The 18,971-nt window shown below is 40.9% G+C and overlaps 1 protein-coding gene across 4 annotated transcripts in view; it reads right to left on the reverse strand.

Annotated features, from left to right (window-relative positions):
• RBM6 (RNA binding motif protein 6) overlaps positions 1-18,971 on the reverse strand; it is a 106,069-nt gene that overhangs the window by 76,523 nt on the left and 10,575 nt on the right. For all 4 annotated transcript variants that reach the window (XM_045079635.1, XM_004760605.3, XM_013060545.2 and 1 more), the window contains one exon: positions 750-860. In XM_045079635.1, coding sequence (XP_044935570.1) covers positions 750-793 — 44 coding nt within the window. In that variant the 5' untranslated portion in view covers positions 794-860. Of the gene's footprint in view, positions 1-749; positions 861-18,971 lie in introns of those variants that run through there.

Consider the following 18,971-nt stretch of genomic DNA (forward strand, 5'->3'; position numbering starts at 1 on the left):
TCCCAGGGTCCTGAGTTCGAGCCACACATTGGGATCTCTGCTCAGCAGGGAGCCTGCTTCCCTCTCTCTCTCTCCACCTACTTCTCTGCCTACTTGTGATCTCTGTCTGTCAAACAATAAATAAAATCTTAAAAAACAAAGAAGTGCTGGGGCATCTAGGTGGCTCAGTGGGGTAAGCCTCTACCTTTTTGACTCAGGTCATAATCTCAGTATCCTGGGATGGAACCCCACATCGGGCTCTCTGCTCACTGCAGAGCCTGCTTCCCCCTTTCTCTCTGCCTGCCTCTCTGCCTACTTGTGATCTCCGTCTGTCAAATAAATAAAATTAAAAAAAAAAAAGTGCTGAAACATTGGGACGCTTGGGTGGCTCGGTCAGTTAAGTGTCTATTTTTGGCTAAGCTCAAGTTCCCAGGGCCCTAGGATTGACTTCCACATTGAGCTCCTTGCTTAGTGGGGAGCCTGCTCCTCCCTCTGTCTGCTGCTCCCCCGCTTGTGCTCTGTCTCTCTCCGACAAATGAATGAAATCTTTAAAAAAAAAAAAAAAAAAAAAGTGCTGACACACAAAACACTTGGCATGCTCAGTATTCAACCTCACAAACACTGGAAACAACTAGAAATTTTTAAAATAGTTTCTATTTTTAAAAAGCCAAGCTATTTCTATAATATCCCTCTTTATGACAGACCAAAAAATATTATATATCTTTATCATGAAAATATTACAATTTCAGTATTCAAATTTCAAGACTTACCGAAAAGGTCCTGTTCTGTTAGCAGATCGAGAATCCCCCCACATCTCTTTCTATGTTAAGAGAGCCCAGTAAGTAGATCCTTTTGCTACCAAACTCTGGTTATAGTAGTACCTGTATAAAATAAACCACAAAATATAAACACATTAGAACATGAAAAAAAAACTAATTTCTTCCACCTTGCTTTATCAGGAACAAAAACAGGGATATTTTTGGAAGTCACTTTTAATTTTTTTTTTTTTTTAATTTTAGAAAGAGGGAGGGAGCGTGCATGTACTAGTGGGGAAAAGGGGAGAGGGAGAGGGAGTCTCAAGCAGACTCCACACTGAGCACAGAGCCTGACGCAGGGCTTGATCTCATGGCCCTGAGATCACAATCTGAGCCAAAACCAAAAGTCAGGTCACTTAATTGGCTATGCCACCCAGGCACCCCGGAAGTCACTTTTAAACATTTACTTACTAATTTATAACAAGAATAACAAGAAAAATACTTTTTTTTTTAAGGGAATGAGCAAGTGAGAGAGGTGGGGAGGGGCAGTGGGAGAAGAGGAGAATCTCAAGCAGGCTCAATGCCCAATGGTAGAGCCCAATGTGGGACTTGTTCTGACAATCCTGAGATCACAATCTGAGACAAAATCAAGAGCTGGACACTCAACCAACTGGGTCACCCAGGTGCCCCAAGAGAAATAAAATTTTTTTAAAAAAGATTTTAGTTATTTATTTGAGAGAGAGATCACAAGTAGGCAGAGAGGCAGGAAGAGAGAGACGGGGAAGCAGGCTCTCCACCAAGCAGAGAGCCCGATGCGGGGCTCGATCCCAGGACCCTGAGACCATGACCTGAGCCGAAGGCAGAGGCTTGACCCACTGAGCCACCCAGGCGCCCGGAGAAATACATTTTTAATTAAAAATTCAATTTAAACATTAAAATTAAATTTAAAACATTTTAAATTAAAAATGTATTTCTCTTGGGGTGTCTGGGTGGCTCAGTCAGTTAAGTGTCTGCCTTCAGCTCAGGTCATGATCCCAGAATCCTGGGACTGGTCTAGCTCCCCACTCCGCAGGGAGTCTGCTTCTCCCTCCGCTTCTGCTCCTCTCTCCCACTCATGATCACTCTCTCTCTCAAATAAATGAAGTCTTTAAAAAAATGTGCACTCTGGGGCATCATAAGTTTTTCTCAGTGTCATAAGAATGGTTTACGTTTTCTAAATATTTACTAATTTTTCTATCCTCCATTCACCTTCCTTTTTGGAAACAGCATCTTTAATATTAACACCATTCAGTCCATGGCTGATCCTACACAATCTTGCTTAGTCAATCAGAATAGTCTACCACTCTCATCACAGTAATTGCTCTAAAAATGGGCATGTACCAAGATGTACCATACTATGAGATAAACATTATTTAGAATTAAAACAAATCAAAACCTAGCAGGAAAAGCTCTTTATCTGCCTTTTTTTTTTTTTTAAGATTTATTTATTTATTTGACAGACAGAGATCACAAGTAGGCAGAGAGGCAGACAGAGAGAGAGGAGGAAGCAGGCTCCCTGCTGAGCAGAGAGCCCGATGTGGGGCTCGATCCCAGGACTCTGGGATCAAGACCTGAGCCAAAAGCAGAGGCTTTAACCCACTGAGCCACCTATGCGCCCCTCTTTATCTGCTTCTTAACTGTCTGACTGTATCAGGAAGAGAACTATTAACAGAAAAAAGAGATTCCTCTTTATCAAAACTCTTATCTGCAAAGTCTGTTTCTCAAACATCTCTTCTCACCTTTATGCTAAGGGTCTTCCTCTCCTTTGGACTCTCAGGTCCCTAACCCTCTCCTTATTTGGTATGTCATATAAACCTCATGCTGCCGGACTGCCTTGGAAATGTCATGGTTGCATGGATTCCTCATACATAGATTCCCCATATGTATGACACTATATTTAATTTTCTCCTGCTAAAAGATAAATAAAATTAAAACTAAAAATGGGCATGTAACCCAAGTCAACCTGAGAAGTCATCTCCACAACCTTTGCTGCAGTTATTTAAAAAGATGGAAACTTTCACCACCGTGGATTTGGCAACCGCTTCTTAAATATGACACCAAAAGCACAAGGAAGAAATTAAGTAGACTTCACCAAAATCAAAAACTTTTGTGCAAACAAAGTACACTACCAAGAGAGTGAAAAGACAAACCACATTTCAGCAAAATGGCAGATGAGGAAGTTCCAAAGTCTCATTCTTCCACAGAAACATCAAAAAACAGCAGTAAATGTTTGAGCCAGCTCTGCTGGGGCTTAGAAAACAGCCAAAGGTGCATAACAATGAAGAGAATGTGCAATCAAGAATAAGCTATCTTTAAAATAACAGTCAAGTTTTGTGGTGGTTTCATTCACCCCTGTCCGACCCACCCTTGCACAGGCAGAGGTTTTATCTTGAGGAAATGGCAGCCTAGTTCCCAGCTCCCTCCTTCAAATCAGAGGGAAACCTCATTTGCAGATTACTGTGCACATCTCTTCTAATCTGTCTGGGAGATATCTGAAGGACTGATGTGAGGATTGGTGCTTGTCTCTGTTTCATCTAACTCAGAACCTGAGTGGTGGGTGGGGAGAGGGTAAGAAGCATTGCTAGTAAAAGCTACAAAGCAGACTCAGATATGGGGAAGTTGGGGTGAAAACACTTTGGGAAATTAGGACATTCCAAAGTAACAAACACAGGGGAAATTTTAGAAAACTACATGCATACTCAGGCAAGACACATGATGAGACAAGACCTGAGAAGACCTTAGGCTTTCACCTCAGGTTGATCCCAAGGCCCAGAGCAAGCCTAGCCAAATGTTGAAGGAATGCCCCAGCACAGAACCAATATGCAAAAACAAACAGAGGGGGTTATTCATTTTGCTCCTTTTCTCTTTGTTTTTGTTAGTGTTTTTTGTTCATTTTCATTTGTTTGAGCTTCTGGTATTCATGGAAAACATCAGATGAACATGAGTTAATGGAACAGACATCAGTGATCATGCACTGATAACAAAGAATAGTCTTTGCAAAACAGTTTAGAAAAAGCCTCAAAACAGACTATAGCCTTCAACAATCCCCCACCACCATATCAGCAAACCCCAACAAAAGGTACATCTGATTTCCAGAGTTATCATGATAGTCAAATGCCCAATTTTCATTAAGAAAAAAAAACACAAAGAAACAAAATAAACTTACAGAAACTATCTCTAATAAACCAGGTATCAGATTTACTAGACAAGGACTTTCTAACAATGGTAGAAATTATGCTTAAAGAACTAATGGAAATCAGGAAAACAATGCATAAGCAAAATGAGACAGAAATTTATACAGTGGAATAAAAAACCAGGAGCTGAAAAGTACAATAACTGAAAAGTTCACCAGAGTAGTTCAACAGATTAGAGTAGGCAGAAGAATCAGCAAACTCGGAGGAAGAGGATTGAAATTATGAAGTCTGAAGAGCAGAAAGAAAAAAGAATGAACAAAGATGAACAAAACCTATGGGGTTTGGAGATACTGTCAAACTGATAATGATTATGTAATAAATGATTCCCCAAGCAAAATGAGAAGGGAGTCCCAGAAGGAAAAGAATGGGCAGAAAGATTATTTGAAGAAATACTGGCCAAAGAAAAGAAAATTTCCCCCAATTTTATAAAAGATATGAACCTACAAATCTAGGAAGCTAAATGAAATACAATGAAATACCCGCCTGGGTAGCTCAACTGGTTGACCACTCCACTCTTGCTTTCAGCAAGAGTCATGATTTCATAGGTGGTGGGAGGGAGCCCCTCAGCCCACTCCACGCTCAGTAGGGAGTCTGCTTGAGGATTCCCTTCCTCTGCCCCTCCCCCAACTTGTACACAATGCATGTGCTCAAGCTTTCTCTCTCTAAAATAAATCTTTTTTAAAAATAAATAAAGTACAAGTAAGATAAACTCACATCCAACACATTATGACTAAAGACAGACAATTTTCAAAAGCAACAAGAGAGAAGTGACAAGAGATCCTCAGTAAGATTATTAGTCATCATTAGAAACCCTGGAGGCCAGAAGGTAGTGGATAATTTCTGAAAATAGGGGGGGAACTAAACTGCCAAACAAGAATTCTGTATCCAGGGGCACCTGGGTGGCTCAGTGGGTTAAAGCCTCTACTTTCAGCTCAGGTCATGATCTCAGGGTCCTGGGATGGAGCCCTGCATCTGGGCTCTCTGCTCAGCAGGGAGCCTGCTTCCTTCTCTCTCTGCCTGCCTCTCTGCCTACTTGTAATCTCTCTGTCAAATAAATTTTTAAAAAATAAATTAATTAATTTTTAAAAAAGGAATTCTGTATCCAACAAAAGTGTCCTCCCCCCAAAAATGAGGAAGAAATTAAGACATTTCCAGGTAAACAAAATCTGAGGGAGTTTGTTATTGAACCCTGCAAGAAATGCTGAAGTTCCAATAAAATGACAAAGAGGCTAAACAGTAGCCAAAGCCATATGAAGAAATAAAGGTCTCTGGTAAAGATAAACATAGGGGCACTTATAAAAGCTAGTATTAATTGTAACTTTGGTTTGTAACTCCACTTTTTATTTTGCACATGATTTAAAAGACAGATAGATGCAAAGGCAGCTCTTTCTGCCTAGGGGTCCTATCTCCATGCTTTAATAAAAACACAGTTGTGTGGGTGCCTCAGTGGCTCAGTTGGTTAAGTGACTTCTTGGGCCCGGGTCATGATCCTGGAGTACCAGGACCCCACATGGGGCTCCCTGCTCAGCAGGGAATCTACTTTTCCCTCTGACCCTCCCCCACCATGCTCTCTCTCTCTCTATCTCATTCTTTCTCTCAAATAAAGAAAATCTGTTTTTCTTTTTTTAATTTATTTATGACAGAGAGAGATAGCAAGAGAGGGAACACAAGCTCCAGGGGAGCTGGAGAGGGAGAAGCAGGCTCTCCGCTGAGCAGGGAGCCCATATGGGGCTTGATCCCAGGACACTGGGATCAGGATCTGAGCCAAAGGCAGATGCCCAACAACTGAGGCACCCCAATAAATAAAATCCTAAAGAAAAAAAAAAAAAAAACAAAGAAAAACCCTGTGTGCACCAAAAATAAATAATAAAAAACAGATGCATAAAGAACAGTTATTAATCTAAGTTACTGAGGACACAATTTATAAAGATGTTATCTATGACACTGAGAACAGAAAGAGAAGACGCTTTACAGAAGTGGAGTTTTTGTATGCTACTGAACTTCAGTTGATATAAATTCAAATTTAGTTGTTACAACTGTTGAATGTTAAATGTAATTCCCATGGTAACCACAAAGAACACACATGCAAGAAAATGCGAAGAGAATCAAAACATTTCACTGCAAAAACAAACAAAAAAACAACTGAACATAAAGAAGCCAACAATGGGAGAAACAAAGGACAAAAAAAGCTATAGGGCGGGACACGCCTGGGTGGCTCAGTTGGTTAAGCAGCTGCCTTCAGCTCAGGTCATGATCCCAGCGTCCTGGGATCAAGTCCCACATCCGGCTCCTTGCCCTCCGCAGGGAGCCTGCTTCTCCCTCTGACTCTGCCTTCCACTCTGTCTGCCTATGCTCGCTCTCGCTCACTCTCTCTCTGACAAATAAGTAAATAAAATCTTTAAAAAAAAAAAAAAGCTATAGGGCATATTGAAAACAAAAAGCAAAATGGCAGAAGTCCCTCCTTATCAGTAATTACTTTTAATCTAAAGTTTAAACTTTTCTAATCACAAGAAGAAATGGGCAGAATAAATGAAAAAACATGATCTAACTGCAGAGGATCTTTGAACAACACAAGTTTAAATCATGATGAGTTTTTTCACAGATTTTTCTTTTCAATTCACAGATTTTTTTCAAAAAATATAGTGGAAAATTACTGGAGATTTATGACAAAGCAGATGAACCATGTAACATAAAAATACTGAATAAAACTAAGAAAAAGGTGTATTTTATCATTTACTACCATAAAATACACACAGAACTATTATAAAAGGTTACAATTTGGGGTGCCTGGGTGGCTCAGTTGGTCAAGCATCTGGCTCTTGATTTTGGCTCAGGTCATCATCTCAGGTCCTGGGATGGAACCCTACGCTGGGCTCCCTGCTCAGCATGGAGTCTGCTTGTCCCCCTCTGCCCCTCCTTCCACTTGCATGAGGACTCTCCCTCTCTCTAAAGTAAATAGGTCTTTTATTAAAAAAGTTAAAATTTATCAAAACTTACAGGGTGCCTGGGTGGCTCAGTCAGTTAATCGACTGCCTTCAGTTCAGGTCATGATCCCAGAATCCCGGGATCGAGTCCCGCATCGGGCTCCCAGCTCCACAGGGAGTCTGCTTCTCCCTCACCTTCTCCTTGCTCATGCTCTCTCTCACAGTCTCTCTCTCAAATAAATAAATAAAATCTTTGAAAAAAACGAAAACAAAACACTTACAAACTCACAGACCATAAGTGGTACCATTTGCAGTTGAGAAAGATGTAAACAAATGTAAAGATATAGTGTGAAATCATAATTGCACGATATTAACTGTAGTACATACTGTACTACTGTAATAATTCCGCAGTCACCTCCTGCTGCTACTGCGGTGTGCTCAAGTGTTGCAAGTATCCTCTTAGAAAAAAAAAAAATGACACTAATCATCCCTGCAGAGGCAGTTAGTCTTTCTGGCAAATTGCATTATCACAGTAAAAAGTGATTTCTCCTGGTTCTCCTATTATTTTTCATGTTTAATGCAACACCATAAACCTTGAATAACACCATGGGACCCATACAAAGTGCCATCATTGATGCTGAAAGTCTTCCCAAGAAGCAGAGTAGTCATGAAACTACAAGAAACAGTCGAATTGGTTGATATGTACCATAGAGGTTTGCGATTGCAGTTGTCTGATGTTTCAAGATCAATGAATCCAGTGTAAAGACCATGGGAAGAAAAAAAGAAAAAGAAAATTCATGAAGCCATCACTGCAGCTATGCCAGCAGGCACAAAAACCTTGTAATTTTTATAAGATATCTTTTTATCTCATATTGAAAATGCAGCTTATTGCAGCTTTTATGTGGGTGCAGGATTGCTGTAAGAAAAGGCATAATCAGGGGCGCCTGGGTGGCTCAGGGTCCTGGGATCAAGCTCTCTGCTCAGCAGGGTGCCTGCTTCCTCCTCTCTCTCTCTCTCTCTCTCTCTCTCTGCCTGCCTCTCTGCCTACTTGTGATCTCTGTCAAATAAATAAATAAAATCTTAAAAAAAAAAAAAAAGGCACACTTAGGGGCACCTGGGTGGCTCAGTGGGTTAAGCCTTCACCTTTGGCTCAGGTCATGGTCTCGGGGTCCTGGGATCAAGCCCCACATCAGGCTCTCTGCTCAGCAGGGAGCCTGCTTCCCCTTCTCTCTGCCTGCTGCTCTGCCTACTTGTGATCTCTCTTTATCAAATAAATAAAATCTTAAAAAAAAAAAAAAAAGAAAGAAAGAAAGGCATACTTACAGGCTCTAATATGACTTGAGAAAAAGCAAAGTCATATTATATGACAACTTAATGCAGATAAAGGTGAAGGAGCTAAATCTAGAGATTTTAATGCCAGCAAAGGATGGTTTGATAATTTTAGAAAGAGGTCTGACTTTAAAAAAATGTCAAGATAACAGGAGAGGCAGCTTCTGCCCACCAAGAAGCAGCAGCTGAGTTCTCAGGGCCACTGATAAAAATCACTGAGGAAAAAGGCTATCTGGTTTCTAATACAGATAAATATGCCCTACTCTGGGGGCAAAAAAAAGGCCACAAAGGACATCTATTAATAAGGAAGAGAGGGGCACCTGGATGGCTCAGTGGGTTAAAGCCTCTGCCTTCAGCTCAGGTCGTGATCCCAGGGTCCTGGGATCAAGCCCCGCATCAGGCTCTCTGCTCAGCAGGAAGCCTGCTTCCTCCTCCCTCTCTGCCTGCCTCTCTGCCTACTTGTGATTTCCGTCTGTCAAATAAATAAATAAAATCTTTAAAAAATAATAAGAAAGAGAACAGACCACCAAGATACAAGGCAAGAAGATATAGGCTAAGTCTATCATTCTTAGGTTCACGATCCATAAGCTGCTAATCCCCAAGCCTTGAAGGGAAAAGATAAACAGCTGCAAGTCTTTTGGCTGTACAAGAAGGCCTGAACAAGACCCTCTTTCTGGACTGGTTCCACTGATGCTGTGACTCTTCCTGATTTAGGAAGTACTCTGCTGGTAAGAACTGTCTTTTTAAAGTTCTTTCCATACTGAACAAAGGCCTTGACCCCACAGAACCCCAGGAGTTCAACACTGAAGTTGTCATAGTGGTCCACTTGCCCCCAAACATATCTCTGATTCAGCTTCTAGATCAGGAGATCATAAGGACTTTGAAAGTTTCTTATACATGGTACTGTGTGGAAAAGACTGTCAACGCAATGAAAGAGAACTCTGATAGAACATCATGAAAGTCTGGGGAAAAAAAATTTTTTTTTAAGATTTTATTTATTTGACAGAGAAAGAGAGGAAGAGAGGGAATACAAGCAGGGGAAGCAGGAGAGGGAGAAAAGCAAGCTTCCTGCTGAGCAGGGATCCCAGTGTGGGGCCCAATCCCAGGACCCTGGGATCATGACCTGAGCCAAAGGCAGACACCAAACAACTGAGGTACCCAGGCGCCCCTGGAAGGATTTCTTTTTAAAGATTTTATTTATTTAGTTGAGACAGAGTTTGTGTGAGTGAGGAGAGGAGCAGAGGGGAAAGGAGAGGGAGAGAGAGCATCTGAAGCAGTCACTGCGCTGAGCGCAGAGCCCAACATGGGCTCGATCTCACAACCACAAAATCATGACCTGAGCTGAAACCAAGAATCAGACACTCAACCAACTTAGCCACCAATGCACCCCAAAAGTCTGGAAGGATTACACCACTGAAGATGCCACTGTTGTAGGAAAAGCCATGAAAGCCATTATGCCTGAAACAGTAAGTTCCTGCTGGAGAAAACTGTGTCCAGAAAGTATGATGACTTCACAGATTTACAACAGAGGAAACCAAGGAAATCATGAAAGAGTGGATACAAAAAGGTGGTGGAGAAGGATTTCAAAATAGGGATCTTGGAGAAATTCAAGAGCTAACACACACCCCCAAGAAAAATTAAAAGAGGCTGACTTGACGGAGATGAGTACTTTCAAACCATGCCCAAGAAAGATGAAGAAGATGTAGCAGAAATAAGGGGCACCAGGGTGGCTCATTTAGGTAAGAGTCTGCTTTCAGCTCAGGTCATGATCTCAGGGTCCTGAGACTGAGCCCTCCCTTGGGCTCCCTGCTCACCAGTAAGTCTGCCTGTCCTTCTTCCTCTGACTCTCTCCCTATTCATGCGTGCTCTCTCTCTCTCTCCCTTTCAAATAAATAAATAAAATCTTAAAAAAAAAAAAAAAAAGATGTAGAAGAAGCAATCCCAGAAAACAAATTGATATCAGACATCTGACTGCATTCGATTATTGAAGACTGCTTTTGACTTCTTTGATGATCCAGACTTTCTAAGGTACAAGCACTGAAACTAAAGCAAACAGTGGAAGGATTGTAGAATCACCACAGAAACAATTTTAGAGATACTGGAAAACAAAAAAGTCAGAAATTAGGATGCATTTCCATAAAGTTATAGAGCATGCAGGCCTTTCCTGCTTCTATTTCTACCTCCTCTACCTCTTCTACCTTTGCCACTTGAGAGGGCAAGACCAACTCCCACAGTGAATAGTTAATAAACTTCTCTGTTGTTGGGATACCTAGGTGGCTCAGTGGGTTAAAGCCTCTGCCTTTGGCTTGGGTCATGATCCCAGGGTCCTAGGATTGAGCCCCACATCGGGCTTTCTGCTCAGCGAGAAGCCTGCTTCCCTTCCTCTCTCTGCCTGCCTCTCTGCCTACCTGTGATCTCTGTCAAATAAATAAATAAAATCTTTAATAAATAAATAAATAAACTTCTCGAAACACGTGAGATGTTTTGTGTCATCATCACCCAAGTACTCATCATGTACAACATCATGTGCGAGACTTGAATGGAAGTGGACAGATTATTCTGCGATTCTTTTTTTTTAATTTTTTATTTATTTATTTTAGATTAGTGATTTTAATAGAAAATTCATATTGTGTTAGTTTTCTTACTGTTTTATAATACTGCTTTCAAAGAATTACATTACCATACACTACGCCTCTTTATCCTGTAATTGGAGAAACTGCATATCAGCCTATCATCACAGTTAAGTGTTTTTTAAATCTAACAATGTGGGGTGCCTGGGTGGCTCAGTGGTTAAGCATCTGTCTTCAGCTCAGGTCATAATCCCAGGTTTCTGGGATTGAGCCCCGCATCGGGCTTCCTGCTCAGCAGGAAGCCTGCTTCTCCAACTCCCCCTGCTTGTGTTCCCTCTCTCCCTGTTTCTCTCTCGGTCAAATAAATAAAATCTTTAAAAAAAAATCTAAGGATGGGGGCGCCTGGGTGGCTCAGTGGGTTAAGCCGCTGCCTTCGGCTCGGGTCATGATCTCAGGGTCCTGGGATCGAGTCCCGCATCGAGCTCTCTGCTCTGCAGGGAGCCTGCTTCCTCCTCTCCCTCTCTCTGCCTGTCTGCCTGCTTGTGATCTCTGTCTGTCAAATAAATAAATAAAATCTTTAAAAAAAATTTAAAAAATTAAAAAAAAAAAAAAAAAATCTAAGGATGTTTCCTATGGACATTGGGGAGGATATGAGCTTTAGTGAGTGCTGTGAACTGTGTAAGACTGATGACTCACAGACCTGTACCCCTGAAGCAAATAATGTATGTTAATAAAAATAAAGAAAATCTAACAATGTTTCCAATACTGTATTATGAATATGATTGTAATACTATATAACATAAAAAATTTTTAAATGATTCATTCATTAATGTATAGGCTAGGCTACCATGAAACAATTATACTGCTGCTTTTTTGGTATCAATGCATGAATCATTATACCTGTAAACAAATACAAACTTTCTTCTTTTTCTTTTTCTTTTATTTATTTGCTTGGGAGAGAGAGAGTGAGAGAGAAAGCATGAGAGAGGAGAGGCTCAGAGGGAAAAGGAGACTCCCTGCTGAGCAGGGAGCCCAATGCGGGACTGGATCCCGGGACTCCAGGATCATGACCTGGCTGAAGGCAGTCGCTTAACCAATGGAGCCACCCAGGCACCCACAAATTTCTTTTTCTTTCTTTCTTTCTTTTTTTTTTTTTAAAGATTTTATTTATTTGTCAGAGAGAGCGAGCGAGAGCGAGCACAGGCAGACAGAGTGGAAGGCAGAGTCAGACGGAGAAGCAGGCTCCCTGCGGAGCAAGGAGCCCGATATGGAACTCGATCCCAGGACGCTGGGATCATGACCTGAGCCGAAGGCAGCTGCTTAACCAACTGAGCCACCCAGGCGTCCCACAAATTTCTTTTTCATTGAATCTTCTCATTTAAAAAAAAAATTTGATTATCTATCTATCTATCTGCTTATTTTAAGATTTTATTTATTTGTCAGAGAGCAAGAGAACAAGCAGGGGGAACAGCAGGCAGAGGGAGAAGCAGGGAGTCACTAAGCAGGGAGTCTGATGTGGGACTCGATCCCAGAACCCTGGGATCATGACTTGAGCCAAAGGCAGATGCTAAACCAACTGAGCCACCCATGTGTACCTACTTATTTATTTTAGAGAGTACATATGCTTGTGTGTGCACGAGCAAGGGGAAGGGCAGAGGGAAAAGATGAGAGAAGTACACTGCCTGCTGAGCACAGAGGATTGGGGGGTGCTCAATCTCACGACTCTAAGATCAGGACCTGAGTTGAAATCAAGTCAGACACCCAACCGACTGAGCCACACAGGTGCTCCAATCTTCATTTTTGATGTCTAATATCAGTAACATGTATAAACATCTATACTGTTTTTATCATGTAAGATAGTATCAAGGGGCCCCTGGGTGGCTCAGTTGGTTAAGTGTCTGCCTTCAGCTCAGGCCATGATCCCAGGGTCCTGGGATCAAGTCCTGTATCGGGCTCCTTGCTCAGTGGGGTGCCTGCTTCTCCCTCTCCCTCTGCTGCTCCCCCTGCTTGTGTTCTCTCTCTCTTCTGACAAATAAAATCTTAAAAATAAAAAAAAGACAGTATTGATATAGGTACTAACAATTAATTCATTTTGTTAACTGACAATGTAATTGTATGGTATTGATTAAAAAACATTACAGGGGCACCTGGGTGGGTCAGTGGGTTAAGCCTCTACCTTCGGCTCAGGTCATGATCTCAGGGTCCTGAGATCAAGCCCCAAGTTGGGCTCTGCTCAGTGGAGAGCCTGCTTCCCACTCTCTCTCTGCCTACTTGTGATCTCTCTCTGTCAAATAAATAAAATCTTAAAAAATAAAAATATAAAAATTATAGTACTGTAAATGAATTTTCTTTGTGATTTTAGTAACATTTTCTTTTCTCTAGTTTATTATAAGAATACAGTATGTACTACACACAACATAAAAATATGTGTTGACTGTTTATCTTACCTATAAGGCTTCTGGTCAACAGTAAACTATTAGTAGTTAAGTTTGGGGGAGTCAAAACTTATACACAGATTTTCAATAGTACACGGAGCCAGCACCCCAACCCACCACGTTGCTCAAGAATCAACTGCATATGCTGTATATGTATAACTGTATAAGCTGTCTACGCTTCAAGAGACTCACTTGAGATCCAAAGACACAAATAGGTTGAAAGTGAAAAGATGGAAAACATATTCCCTGCAAATAGTAACCAAATGAAAGCTGGGTAGCTAGATTAATATCAGACAAAACAGACTCTGAATCCAAAGTTTATGAAAGACAAAGGAAGACATTATATATTAAAAGGTTCAAGGATGCCTTCAGTTGGTTAAGCGACTGCCTTCAGCTCAGGTCATGATCCTAGAGTCCCAGAATCAAGTCCCACACTGGGCTCCCAGCTTGGCAGGGAGTCTGCTTCTCCCGCCGATCTCTCTCATGTTCTCTCTCTTTCTCTCTCAAATATATAAATAAATCTTTTTTTTAAAATATAGATAAATAAAAGGTTCGAAATAATATAGCAAGAAGATAAAGTAATCATAAATATTAAGCATAGAACACTCTCAAAATACATGGAACAAAAACTGAAAATATGTGAAGAGAAAAACAAACCGTTCTCTAATAGTTGGAGACTTGAAACTCCACTTTCCATAACAGATAAGTCAACCAAACAGAATAAATGGAAATAGAGAACACAATAAACCAACTAGACCTAACAGACACATATGAACACTGCTACACAGTAGCAGAATCACATCTCAAGTGCACCTGGGCTAGTCTCCAGAATGGACCACTGATTAAACCACAAACATGTCTCAATAGATATAAAAAGAGATACTATGTAAGTATCTTCTCCAACCAACAGGGATAAGGTTAAAAGTCATAACATAAGGAAACTAATATTCACAAAATTTGAAGTGCATTACCCAACTTTCCAGTTCCTCTTCTAGGAATTCATTCTCTAGAAACTTACAGTGAAAGGTGACACGTTTACAAACACGCACAGTGCAGCACTGTTTGTAATAGCAAGATTATAAAATCTAAATATACATCAACATAGTATACTGCACTACTGAAAGGCCATGCAATTCGCAAAAAAACAAGGGAGCTATGTGAACTGATCAAGAATAAACTATCTGTATGAAATATTATTTATAGTATCATCCCATCGGTGCAAAACAGAGAGGAATACAGGCATGCCTTGGAGACACTGCAAGTTTGGTTCCAGACTACCACAAAAAAGTGAGTGAAATGAATTTTTTGGTTTCCCAGTGCATATACATGTTTACACTATACGGTAGTTTATTAAGTTGCAGTAACATTTATCTAAACATACAATGCACGTACCTTAATTAAAAAAATACTTTATTGTTGGGACGCCTGGGTGGCTCAGTTGGTTAAGCAGCTGCCTTCGGCTCAGGTCATGATCCCAGCATCCTGGGATCGAGTCCCACATGGGGCTCCTTGCTCAGCAGGGAGCCTGCTTCTCCCTCTGCCTCTGCCTGCCATTCTGTCTGCCTGTGCTCGCTCTCTCCCCCTCTCTCTCTGATAAATAAATAAAAAATCTTAAAAAAAAATACTTTATTGTTAAAAATCGCTAACTATCATCTGTGCTTTTAGCAAATTGTAATCACTGAACACAGATCACATAACAAATACGGTAACAATAAAAAGTCTGAAATATTCTGAGAATGTGATACAGAGATACAAAGCAAGCAAATGCTCTTGGAAAATGGCACTGACAGACAGACTTGCTCAACCCAGGGTAGCCACAAACCGTCTTCAATCTGTAAAAAAATGCAGTATCTGCAAAAACAAAAAACAAACAAACAAACAAAAAACACACAAAAAAACCCCACTCCTGTAAATGTAACTAAGCTAGGTGACTCACACTTCTTTATTTTAAAACTTACTACAAAGTTACAGTAATTAGGAGAGTGTGGCAGATCAATGTTAGAGGGGCCTGCCACCTAAACTGCCCAGATTCCACCACCAACACACGCTACACCAACCAGTAAAAGAAAAGGACCCTTTGGTGAGTTTGAAAGACTAGCAGAAGAAACTACTGCAGGTACAGATCTGGATGAGTAGCAAATAGTCAAATGAAAATTTTGAAGATTGAAGTGAAAAATGGTTCCATGTACCTAGCTGTTGAACAGGGGTCAGCTGCTTTAGAAGATGGTAAGCATTATACTAAACTATAGGCTACACTCCTAGTGACACACTTATGTTGAACTCTGCAGCCACACTACTCTAGAATCTAAACAATGGTTTCCTGGAAGCTGACCAGTGAGTTTGGCAAAAAAAGAACCCCCATTGCAGGTCAGTACTCTTTATGGTTGGAACAATGATGGTAGCTGATTGTTTTCGTGCCTCTTCCATCTTTCATTCTTCATTAATAAAGCATTTTTCAGAGGTGCCTGAGAGGCTCAGTTGGTTGAGCATTCGACTCCATTTCAGCTCAGGTCGTAACCTGAGAGTCATGAGATGGAGCCCTATGTTGGGCTCCATGCTCAGCAGAGGGTCTGTTTGAGAATGTCTCTCTCTCCCTCTCCCTCTGCCCCCACTCCTGCTTACCTGTGTGCGCAGTCTCTATCTCAAATAAGCCTTTTTTAAAAAAGAATAAATAAGTGATCTGAAGGGGCACGTGCACCCGAATGTTTATAGCAGCAAGGTCTACAATAGCCAAACTATGGAAAGAACCTAGATGTCCATCAACAGATGAATGGATAATGATCATTTGCAACGATGTGGATGGAACTAGAGGGTATCATGCTTAGCGAAATAAGTCAAATGGAGAAAGACAACTATCATATGATCTCCCTGATATGAGGAAGTGGAGATACAACATGGGGGATTAAGGGGGTAGGAGAAGAATAAATGAAACAAGATGGGAGTGGGAGGGAGACAAACCATAAGTGACTCTTAATTTCACAAAACAAACTGAGGGTTGCTGGGGGGAGGGAGATTGGGAGAAGGGGGTGGGGTTATGGACATTGGGGAGGGTATGTGCTATAGTGAGTGCTGTTAAGTGTGTAAACCCTGGCGATTCACAGACCTGTACCCCTGGGGATAAAAATATATTATATGTTTATAAAAAATTTAAATAAATAAATAAAGTATTCTTGGCAAACACTTCCACTCTGGTCCATCTTGTAAAGGTCCAAGAATTTTACCTCTAACCACATAATTTGAATACCCAGGGCCATCTTTTTTAATCATGACTTTAGTTCCAAAAGCCAGCAGAGCAGAACCAGGGGTCCTATTCTATCTGCAGAATACAGCAGCTTGATCCTGCTCCAAACACTCTCATTTTTCAAAGTATATGCTTTGAGCCCCCACAGGACACTCGGTTAAGAACATCTAGGGAGCATCAACAGGCAAAGGTTGATTTGAGCACTTACCAAGTAAGATCCACCTCTGAGGTTTTAGACAGTAGCAACTTTAATATGCACTGTGGGTATCAGCAGCTGCTGGCAGCATCCTTGTCCCTTGCAAAATTTCCATTAAAAGATTTTAGGTGTATTGGTTCCAATTACAGGGCCTCTAAAGAGTCCTTAGATTTGGACATCCCTAGATGTAGCATCTGTTTCCCAGGCTCCCTCTCCAGAACCATATCCTGATTCCTTTTTATTTTTAATTTTTAATTTTATTTATTTATTTGGCAGACAGAGATCACAAGTAGGCAGAGAGGCAGGCAGAAAGATGGGGGAAGCTGGCTCCCTGCTGAGCAGAAAGCCTGATATGGGGCTCAATCCCAGGACCCTGGGATCATGACCTGAGCTGAAGGCAGAGGCTTTAACCCACTGAGCCACCCAGACGCCCCTCCTGATTCCTTTTCGATGGTACTTGCTTGCCCTCCATCATACCATACTTAAAAGCTGATTAAAATGGATCAGACATAAATGTAGAAGCTAAAACTACAAAACTTCTAAAAGAAAATATAGGAGAAAATCTTCTTGAGCTTTTTGTCAGCAAAGTCTTCTATAAAAGATTCAAAAGCATGAACCATTAAAATAAATAAATAAATAAAATTAAATCCTATTCTTCAGGGGCACCTGGGTGGCTCAGTGGATTGGGTCGCTGCCTTCGGCTCAGGTTATGATCCCAGGGTCCTGGATCGAGTTCCGCATTGGGCGCTCTGTTCAGCGGGGAGCCTGCTTCCCCCTCTCCCCACCCCTACCTGACTCTCTGCCTACTAGTGATCTTTCTCTCTGTCAAATAAATAAAATCTTAAAAAAAACCAAAACAAAAAAAAACCTGTTCTATGGAATAAGAGTAAATATTTGTAATACACATCTGACAAATACTTACTATTACTAGTCACAAGGAAAACAGATTAAAACCACAATGGGAAACTAATACCCACCCAGTAGAACTGCTAAATTTAAAAAGACTTCCTAAAGCAAATACACAAGGATTTTCAGCAAGTAGAACTCACACGCTGCTGGAAAGAATGGAAGATGGTACAACCACTTTAGAAACTGGTCTGACATCACTATTCTGACTCAGCAATTTCACTTCTAAGTATTTACCTAAGACAAATGAAAACTTGTACAAAAATGTTCATAACAGCTTTATTCATAATAGCTTAAAAAAATGGAACCAACCCAAAGATCCTTCCAAAGGAGATGAAATAAACACATAGCTTGGTGTTTTGAGGATTTCTATCCTTGCAGTAGTACACTTAAGTTAGATTTCAAATGGAGAGATCCCTTTTTGGTAAAGTGGAAAGAAGGATGAGTAAGAAAGGGGAGGTGGAAAAGGAGAATCAACAAAATCCATTCTTTTTTTTTTTTTTAAGATTTTATTTGACAAAGAGAGGGAACACAAGCAGGGAGAGTGGTAGAGGGAGAAGCAGGCTTCCCACTGAGCAGGGAGCCTGATATGGGGGTCAATCCCAGGACCCTGGGATCATGACCTGAGCCAAAGGCAGACAACTTTGAGGACTGAGCCATCCAGGCACCCCAAGATCCATTCTTTTTTAAAAATTATTTTTGGGGACATCTGGGTGAGCTCAGTCAGTTGAGCATCCAACTCTTGATTTCGGCTCAGGTCATAATATCAGGGTTCTGGGATCAAGCCCCATGCTGGGCTCTGCACTCAATATGGAGTCTGCTTGTTCCTCTTCCTCTGCTCCTCCCATCACTCTCTTTCTCTCTCTCAAATAAATACATACTTTTAAAAAAATTATTTTTAGAAATTATTATATTAAAAATTTACCATTTTAACCATATTTAAGTGTATAGTTCAGTGGCATTAAATATGTTCATGTTACATAACCATCATCCCCATCCATCCACAGAACTTCTTTCTTCTTGCAAAACTGAAAATTTGTACTCATTCAACAGTAGTTCCTCGTTTCCCTCTCAATGGTCCTCAGCAACCACCATTCTGTTTTCTGTCTCTATGATTCTGACTACTCTATGTATTTCAAAATATTAGTGGAACCATTTAATATTTGACCCTTTGTGATTGGCTTATTTCACTTAGCATAATATCTTCGAGGTTCAGCCACATTGCAGCATCTATTAGAATTTCATTACTTTTTTTAAACACACACACACACTTCTTTTTCCCCTAAAGAGGGAGAGAGGGGGATGGGAAGGGCAGAGGGAGAGAATCTCAAGCAGGCTCCATGCCCAGTGTGGAACCCAATGCAGGGCTCAACCTCACAACCCTGAGATTATACATGAGCTGA

This window comes from Mustela putorius, unplaced genomic scaffold, assembly GCF_011764305.1.
Source record: "Mustela putorius furo isolate JIRA1106 unplaced genomic scaffold, ASM1176430v1.1 tig00000095_pilon_pilon_pilon, whole genome shotgun sequence".
Classification (NCBI taxonomy): Eukaryota; Metazoa; Chordata; class Mammalia; order Carnivora; family Mustelidae; genus Mustela; species Mustela putorius.